The sequence below is a fragment of the Cydia amplana genome, chromosome 5 (genome assembly GCF_948474715.1).
Source record: "Cydia amplana chromosome 5, ilCydAmpl1.1, whole genome shotgun sequence".
NCBI classification, from domain to species: Eukaryota; Metazoa; Arthropoda; class Insecta; order Lepidoptera; family Tortricidae; genus Cydia; species Cydia amplana.
In genome coordinates this window covers 12,390,027-12,399,531 of record NC_086073.1, presented here as the reverse complement: position 1 = coordinate 12,399,531, position 9,505 = coordinate 12,390,027, and the positions used below count along the sequence as shown (strand labels likewise).

The following is a 9,505-nucleotide window of genomic DNA, read 5'->3' as shown; positions in this document are numbered from 1 at the left end:
TTTCTTTGATAGTTATTGGAACCCTTTTGATACGCATATAGTGTAGCGCTGTTACTAGATCGTAAATAGAAATACCTAATACCTGTATTTTGTAATAATCTCGTGTGTAATTTGTCTCACTCTATTCTCACAATACAAACCTTCATGAAATGGGCCCCTCATATAAAAATGATTACTATGTAATTAGGCGAAAAATCTGTACCTATAGACCCTATAGTGATCAAGTGATAGATATATTTTATTGAAAGTGTTCGTCTAACATTAAATAAGAAAACGATATACAGCCAGCATCAAATAAATAGTGACAGCCAAATATATAGATTCCCATCCTTATTTGTATGATAGCAAAGATGTGTTACGATATATTTGGCCGTCACTATATATTCGAAGCTTGGTACTGTACAGGACAGCTAGCATGTTTTATCAAGACTCGCGACTACATACATGTGTCAAGTCGCGCGGTTTACGGCAACATGTGCTAGACGTGCTGGAATAATATGAATCCACGACATCGAGGAAGAGATTTCAGCTAAGATTAACACTAAGGCATGTTATATGGGATTGTTTCAAATAATCACAAGTACCTACAGTACAAAGTAACGCTTTTATAACTTGGCTGGTGTCATAATTTACCATCTAAAACTACTTTTTATATTGTAAAATCAGCAACATCAAAACTGGGCACAATAAATACAGAGTCATTTGAGCTGCTGACTGTATTTCGCCTGCGCGAAACAATAAACATCTATTCTGTTGTTGCCGAATATAAGAATGCCAACTGGTAATTGTACTTCATTTTATTATCGGTACGGTTTAGAAATAAAGTTTTAAGCCAAATATGGGTTGTATTTATTAACAATTTTCATACATAGTTTAAAACTATTAACTCTTTTCCAAGCATAGTACGATTTATCGACCACAAACGTGTAAATTTAATTTCAAACTTGGCAATCTGATTTAAGGCTCAAATTAGATTAACTATGTATTTGGAATATAAGCATTTGGATTTGTTGGGAAAACCTACTGGAATGGTCCCTCTGTCCTGTAGGATCCACCAGTGGATTTGGGCATTTACCACATCGTTAAAAAAAATGGTTAGTTATTTTTACATTCATTGACCCTTTCTTCATCTTCTAATATTTCTTTGACTTTATAACTTAGAGATGGTTTCGGGAATGCGGTGTATTTTCAAACAGAACCGAGCTACATAGTTTGAAGGTTTTATTGATCGAAAAGTTAAAATAATATATAAAATCTCCGAAAAAATCCTATACAAACAAAGAGAAAATATGGTTTTTCACTAGTTTTCACCCAATGGAATAGAGAACATCTATTGACAGATTTCACTAGACTAATTAGATTATCAAATCGTCGTCAAATTAATTAGCGAAAATTGATTCAATGGGATGGGGCCTACTACCGCGAGCAGCGTTCGACGTATTGCCTCTCTGTCGCACTTGTAAATTCGTACGTAAGTGACAGGGAGGCAACACGTCGATAGTGGTTCGCGGTAGGCCCTCATGCCTCTTCTTTGTTCTCAGGCTTCTTATTCTTCAGATCTTTCTTGTAGTTCATCGCTTTGTCATCTTTGGCGCGTTTATTTGTAGTTTTACTGCTGATACCTTCAAACCTGAGCAAATATAAAAAATCATTATACTTGGTTAACCAGATCTTGACAGTAGAAAAAGGCGGCAAATTTGAAAAATGTAGGCGCGAAGGGATATACTTAGTCACATCCCATAGAAAATTTGAATTTCGCGCCTTTTTTTACTGACAAAATTTGGTTGACCAGCTATAAGAGCCCATCAACGTGCACACTAGCGCCACTACTAAATAATCGTGATTATTTAAATTTAACGAAATATATTTAAAAAAGGGGGCCGCTACGTATTGTATTATTATAGTACCTTTTGAATACATCAAACTAGTTACTATGTTGCTGGATTCGTCAATCTATGCGTCCAAAGTTAAAACGGCCGTTTTTGTTTTGAGTTTATAGATTCTCCTCCGTTTTTTTCGTCGGTTAAAAAAGGAAATGGGGGTGTCGTGAGTCGTGAGCTCATCTTCAACAACGATGATGTTTGCGGCTCTGTAAGTGTAAGGCCTGAGTGGACGCTCGAGTTGGGCGTGCAGCGGGGCGGGGCGTGCGGCGTGCATGTTAAACAAATGCAAACGTATAGGAGCGGCCTTAGTGCACGCTACTCAAATCACTTGGGAGCTCGACGCCACGCTGCACGCCCCGCCGAACGCTCCGCTTCGAGCGTCCACTCAGGCCTTACACTAAGGGGAATTATAGTCTATCTGTTCGTGGGTATTAATCTTACTTTTTCATTTTAAACATTTTCTCTTTCTCAGGTTTTGGGGGCTTCTGGGCATTCTTGAAGCTCAAGACGTAAGTTTTCACTATGTCAATGTTAACAGCGGTGTGCTCAGGGTACATTCGTTTCTTCCAGAGGTCTCTTTCAGCAATCCACATTCTTTGGTATTCGTAGGAGAGCAGCCATCCTATGCGCGATTTACCCTCCTGTAAATGATGTAGTTAATTTATCATATCAGCCGAAACTGCTGGATAAATGCCTCCCCAAAGGATGGAGATCAGAGACAACGTCCGCTCGTGCGCTGCCTGCATTGCATCCAAATTCCAAAGTAGGTATCCTGCGCTCACAGACAAGAGTATGCCTGCGCTCCTGACATTAATTCCCTGTTGGGGGTGCTCCCACGCTGCAAGCAACTGCGGTTAATAACGATGGCAACATACTTAATCAAACCCTGTGATTCCACGTAGAAGTCGTAGAAAAGCAAGGTGTTTTCCATCAGAAATGCGGCAAGAATTCAAGGCATTTTATTACCCACTATGGTGAAGAATATAAATAGGTGGTAAATACGATCTAATTGTATCGTTTAAGTTGAGTCCAGACGAGCTGGGCAAATCGACCGATTTGATCAGGAAAATAATTGGCGCCAATCTCATCTAGCGTCCACACGTACACAATTTAATCACCAATTTTAAAACCCCGGCTTCTAACTACGAAACTAAGACAATTTTTCGCCAATCTGATGAAATTGTCCGATCGAATCAGGCCGTGCGGACGCAAACGCCTATTTGATTCCCCGATCAAATCGGCAGGTGCGGACACAAAAATGACAATTTTCGAAGTTAGTATCTCATCATCTTCCTCGCGTTTTCCTGGCATTTTGCCACGGCTCATGGGAGCCTAGGGTCCGATTGGCAACTAATCCCAGTAATTGGCGTGGGCACTAGTTTTTACGAAAGCGACTGCCATCTGGCCTTCCAACCCAGAGGGTAAACTAGGCCCGTATTGGGATTAGTCCGGTTTCCTCACGATGTTTTCCTTCGCCGAAAAGCGACTGGTAAATATCAAATGATATTTCGTACATAAGTCCCGAAAAACTCATTGGTACGAGCCGGGATTTGAACCCGCGACCTTCGGATTGAAAGTCGCACGCTCTTACCGCTAGGCCACCATCAGCGCTTTTTTGAAGTTAGTATGTATGGAATGTAAATTGGTGATTAAATTTGTGTACGTGTGGACGCTAGATGAGATTGGCGCCAATTATTTTCCTGATCAGATCGATCGGACTCTACAATACAAGTGCGAAAAGAAGAAAATTCCCAACGAGTGGCGGTAAATTGAAACACGAACCGAAGGGAGTGTTTTAAATCGACGCGAGTTCAACGCGAGTTGCGTATTACCTTTTCGCACCTGAGCGCCTACCGCGAACTACGTTCGACGTGTTGCCTCTCTGTCGCACTTGTAAATTCGTACGTAAGTGTGACAGGGAGGTAACACGTCGAACGTGGTTCGCGGTAGGCCCTCTGTATTGTACAACGTTTTACAGTACATATCGCCGCTATACTTACTCAACCTCTTATGACCCTTAAATTGTCGACATATGGACGTATTGGTCCAATTACCGCACTAGGGCGGTAAATTAGAACCGCGTGTACGTAAAAACAATTTCGGGCGACCGCAATTTTTATCAGGAGGTAGAGTCGGTTTGGAAAGAGAAGGGTCGTGGAATGTATTGGGCCCCATACATTCCACGACCCTTCTCTTTCCGCACAGACCATAGGTATCCTGTTTTTATATTTACCATAAATTTCCATGGTTGAGGATTATATTTGGGGAAATCGGAAGAAATAATATTATGTACTGGGGCACATCGTTGAGCTTTATCCCATTTAATTTGGCCCATTCGCCCCATATTTAAATAATGTGTTTTGTATACTGCTACTATAATACACTGACCTATTACGCAACATACAAAAGCCTAAAACCCGGCAGTAAACTGTCAATGTGCCATATTATCATTTTTAAAAGTAGCCGTAATTTGCTTACCTACCTAAACCGGCCAGCAAACTATTAAGGCTTCGTTACACAGGCGCGTTTTCCGGGCGGGGCGAGAGCGTTTTATATGTAAAAGCGGCGCGCCCCGCTGGAAAACGCGCCTATGTGACGAAGCCTTAATATAACCTAAAAAACCGGCCAAGTGCGAGTCGGACTCGCGCACCATCAACAAAAAATAGAGCAAAACAAGCAAAACAACGGTCACCCATCCAAGTACTGACCCCGCCCGACGTTGCTTAACTTCGGTCAAAAATCACGTTTGTTGTATGGGAGCTTAAATTAACTTAAATCTTTATTTTATTCTGTTTTTAGGATTTGTTGTTATAGCGGCAACAGAAATACATCATCTGTGAAAATTTCAACTGTCTAGCTATCACGGTTCGTGAGATACAGCCTGGTGACAGACGGACGGACGGACAGCGGAGTCTTAGTAATAGGGTCCCGTTTTTACCCTTTGGGTACGGAACCCTAAAAAGGCTTTGGAAGCCATAACACACTACCGCATCGCACCAAGGTCGCAGTGCGGAGCGGTAGTGTGTTATGGCTATAATAAATTGTTAAGCCCCCTCCAGACAAATCTTTGATGTATTTCCAGATTTTATTTATACCACTGGTCGATTTCCTCTTTTACCTTTTACCGGACGCCAGGTGATCGCGATTATTCAAGCGAAATTGAACTTTACGGAATCCCGCGTAAGTCCCAATTGCATTGGCGAAGCTGTCGGCTGTAGCCGTCGTTGGCATCCTGTCCTGGGCAAGACTTTCCACTGACGGCCACAGCAGACCGTGGCGGTCAAAAGGTTAACTACTTAAATGGGAAATAGATACCCATTAACTATATAGTACGTAGAAAAAAAAAACAGGTGTTAAGTACCAATGCAACTATAATAATTGGTAGTATTAAAACGTCACTGTGCAGTTTACCAAAAGCTTGTATTGCATAGACTAGGAATCCTCTAGACGGAGTTTAGAGCAATTATTTCATGAAACCGATGCTGCCAAAAATACGGGGGTGCGAGGTGAGCGAATCCCGTGCCGTGATTGGTCCGTTCAAAGACACGGACCAATCACGGCACAGGCTTGACTGGAGTAAAACTACCGTATAAGTGGCAGAGGGGGTAGCGTTACTATGCTCAGTCTAGAGGATGTCTTGTCTGTGTTGTATTGTAACACAAGCGGATGACACTTGTTAGAAAGGGACTTCCACTTATGTTACAACTTACAAGCTTTTAGACAGGGCACTGGTCATGCATATTGATGTGCTAGTTGCAGAAAGTTTCAAAGTCGTCTGAAATTTTTCACTTTGGAAATAGAAATACGATCCCACATTTTCTGTGGAAATTTCACAATTTAGGAAACTTCCCAACGGCACATCAGTAGCCATGTATTTAATACAAATTACAAGTCTGAAATCAAACACCATTTTAAAGTTATCCTTTAAGTTTAAGCCAAGCAACAGTAGTAGAATTGATGCCTTTCGAGATTTCAGACGTAGGTAAGTTTTGGTAATTTGATTACAAAAACAAAAAGATTATTTTTTTGTATTTTTTTATTTGATACACAAGTGAGTTTTAGATGTTAAGTCTTCTCCTGCACCAGTGCACCTGTAACAATAAGAAAAAAAATAGTTAAATACATAAAAATGTTGAATTAATAGTACTTAAAGGCATAGTTTATTTTTGTATGCCATATATTAGTCCATTTGAATGCATCCAGAACTCAATGGGTGGAGTAAGCAACATAATATACCCTCCTATTCTTTGCATTATTCTTATAAAAAGAACATGACTGCCTGGGAGGGATAAAAATAAAATACCTATGTACTTAGAACACGTGTTCACGAAATTCATTAGTTTGCACAAGCAATATTTGGCCTCCTTATGGAGACTACACCAAAATGAATGTTCTCAGTGCCAAAATACCATGGCTTGCTCGAAAAAATTTAATGAGAACCAATAAACTTGTTGTATTTTCATTAACAGTTGAAGTGCAAAGGATTTTTCAAATATAGGTACTAGGTATAAACTAACAGGTAGGGAATAGTTCCGTACACGGGAAGAAGTTGATAACTCGTGGGAAAAAATGGAAGAAATTTGAAATTATGCAATTTAATTGTAAGTTCAAATTTCTTCAACAAAATATCTGGAGTTATAAGTTGTACAACTTAACCTCTCATGCTCTATAGTTCGTTTTTTTTAGCATTAGAAAGAAGGTAAGCGATCTTGACATGTGTTTTAATTGAAAAACGCTGTTTAAAAATCAGTAACTATTACTTATGAAAGCAGAAGAATATAAATGATCATATTAGATTCATAATTGTTACATATTTGCCGTGACTTATTTTTAAAACTTGTTTTTCTATAAAGAGACATCAAGATTGTTTACCTTATTACTAATGCTAAAAAAAAACGCAACTATAATATTGATACACAAGCAAGCGAAAGTATGTACCTCGGAAAATCAAGAAAAATGTATGCTCGAATAGATGGCGCCATACCTTTGGCCTACCTATACTCGAATAGAGTAGATGGCGACACTGTTTGATATTGAACAATTTTATCACATCAGTGAAAGAACATGGGTCAAAGTTATAATTATGATGTTTTAGCATGGTTTTAGCCATGTGCTTTCCTCTACCAAAATTCTCCTGTTTTCTCTCATATGAATTACTAGAGCCTGCATGTTATAAAATATACATGCCAAGTTGTAAGTAAATACTTATGGCCTTAAACCTTTGGTATGCTTAGGAGCAGATCTGCTCCATATCTATTCAACTTAAACATGTATATATTGATATATATAAATGACAATTTTTTGACAGGAGCATACAAAAGGTTAAGACGCACATTGATGTGATTAGAAAGCATGCTCTTCAGTAACCTCAAATTTTCATTTAGTGTTTTAAACCGGTTCATATTTACCTAATTGCAAGAAACCTCAGTGTAAACTAGGGTCAGACTGTACGAAAGGGGGGGCTGGGACTTAGAATTTTTTTTGACAGAGTGGTATCATTATGACACTATTTTTAAATGATTGTAATGTATAGATCACGTCAAAATAATCATCTTTTATTGGAAAAACTTTTCTCTAAAATAAAAAATGGCCGAGGTAGACGCGACCAAAGATTGATGTTTTTAAAGGGAGCTGGGACTTGTAAAATTTTATTATTATAAAAAAGTCGGTTCTGGCGCTTCGCCGGCCGCTGCCGCGGCACGCTCGCTTCGCTCGCTCGGCTCGCGCGCTGTAAGGTCGCAGTTCTACCTAACACTCCTCCTCGCTTCGCTCGTCGTCGTACCTACACCGACCTGCCTTAAAAGCCTGGCCTGTCTTGAGCTCTATCTCCGCCATTTTCAGTTTTAGTAAAAAGTTTTCCTAGTAAAAGTTGCTTATTTCGATGTGTTCTATACATTACAATCATTTAAAATATATGTCATAATGACACCACTCTCAATGAAAATTTTCGAAGTCCCAGCTCCCTTTAAAAACATCAATCTTTGGAGGCGTCTAACTCGGCCATTTTTTATTTTAGAGAAAAGTTTTTCCAATAAAAGATGCTTATTTTGACGTGATCTACACATTACAATCATTTAAAAATAGTGTCATAATGACACCACTTTGTCAAAAAAATTCTAAGTCCCAGCCCCCCCTTTGCTACAGTCCAACCTAAACTAGTGAAATGAGTTTAAACAAAATATTAAGACCAAAGCCATGTTGGGTATTGTAAATAGTAAATTAAAACTTAGCTTTGTAAATTGTAATGCAGGAAAAACTGTACAAAGCTTTATTTTTATTGACTGTGCAGGTGTGTATATAAAGGCTAAGGTCAATTAAATAAAATAACTGATAGTATGTAGTCCTCAATCTAAAAAATAAATACACCTATAAGTTTACTATCGAAAATAAATATTTTAATTTAAACACGAACACGCGGTTAACAATACGCAAGTAACCAAAAGATAGCTGAAATTTCCCGACTGAATCACTGATAAGTACATTATCTGAACTTGTGCTTAATACTAGACTAATCATTGATTAATCTAAACACAGCATCAGTCATCATTAGTCAATTGTATAAATGAATTCGTTAATTAATCAAACCTAAAATCTATGAATTATATTACAGATATCTTGTCAACTTATTAAAATTAAAACTAAGCCCTGCCTTTGAATAAGTAGTTAATCGGCTTTAGGAAAAGGCGTGTTTTAGAGGTTATCAAAGTATAATAAAAATAAATTAAAATCAGCTTACCCAGTTTATTTGGATCTCGCACGCATCTTCCTGCGTTTACGCTTTAGCCTTCGCATGCGCTTCTTACGCCACTGAAATAGAAAGAAATAACATTAAAATGTGACGAATGTGTTAAAGTAAGAATAATGTACATTCAACAGAAGAAATATAAAAATATACAATACCTTGGCTCTCATACCGAAGAGATGAGAAGTTTACTTTGGAGAGACCGCCTATAGCCTCGTGATCGTTGTAATAATTGAAGATACAATAAGAGGACCGGCTACGACAAGCGAGCGGGCCCGTGCGAAATCTATAAAGAAAGGAAGAACAAACTGACAGTGTTGCCAACTCGGAATTTGAAAAAGTGCCAGACTTATGTCTAGATTATGCCAGAATTATGCTAAATAATTTGGAAAAGTGCTAAAAACAATGCTAAACAATATATAGGTAACTAAAAATGAGTGTCTTCCACATAAATCAAACAATGCTGTTTCTGAAATTTTTAGAGTCAGACCAAGCTAACTTTGCACTTTGACTTGGTTAGCTATACTTGGTCAAGCAGATCTTGTCAGTAGAAAAAGGCGGCAAGTTTGAAAAATGTAGGCGTGAAGGGATATCTTCCGATAAAAAATTTGAATTTCGCGCCTTTTTTTACTGACAAAATTTGCTTAACCAGCTATAATGCCAAATTTCTTTGAAACGTGACGTTTATAGAGGCTCTCCACAGCTCCTAGTGAGTATTATATTCTTTGGCCATGAATTACACTGCCAAGTAGATTTCAAATTTGGCTTAGGGACACAATTCACTAATTATGCTAAAAATTATGCCAGATGCTAAATGGATAATTTGGATGCCAAATAGTGTGAAATTGTGCCAGATCTGGCATCCATTATGCCAAGTTGG

General features: G+C 38.5%; 1 protein-coding gene and 1 long non-coding RNA gene across 2 annotated transcripts; both read right to left on the bottom strand.

Annotated features, from left to right (window-relative positions):
• Positions 1 to 1,518: 1,518 nt before the first annotated feature.
• LOC134648250 (uncharacterized) lies at positions 1,519 to 4,242 on the bottom strand. The gene is made up of 3 exons (XM_063502738.1): positions 4,117 to 4,242; positions 2,325 to 2,524; positions 1,519 to 1,630 (listed from the first exon to the last, which is right to left on the bottom strand). Exons 1-3 carry the CDS (start codon positions 4,225 to 4,227, stop codon positions 1,519 to 1,521), a joined length of 423 nt encoding a protein of 140 aa, XP_063358808.1. The 5' UTR covers positions 4,228 to 4,242.
• A 1,632-nt stretch (positions 4,243 to 5,874) lies between these two features.
• Positions 5,875 to 8,931, bottom strand: LOC134648090 (uncharacterized). The gene is made up of 3 exons (XR_010096878.1): positions 8,784 to 8,931; positions 8,620 to 8,690; positions 5,875 to 5,974 (listed from the first exon to the last, which is right to left on the bottom strand). It is a non-coding gene; the product is annotated as an uncharacterized LOC134648090 (long non-coding RNA).
• Positions 8,932 to 9,505: the final 574 nt, after the last annotated feature.

Excerpts from the sequence above, each read along its gene's own strand:
- LOC134648250 (XM_063502738.1), bottom strand. The coding sequence starts at position 4,227 with ATGGGGCGAATGGGCCAAATTAAATGGGATAAAGCTCAACGATGTGCC. Across the intron at positions 2,525-4,116 it reads CTCAACCATGGAAATTTATG|GAGGGTAAATCGCGCATAGG; the intron begins GTAAATATAAAA and ends CATCATTTACAG. Across the intron at positions 1,631-2,324 it reads AAAATGTTTAAAATGAAAAA|GTTTGAAGGTATCAGCAGTA; the intron begins GTAAGATTAATA and ends ATATTTGCTCAG.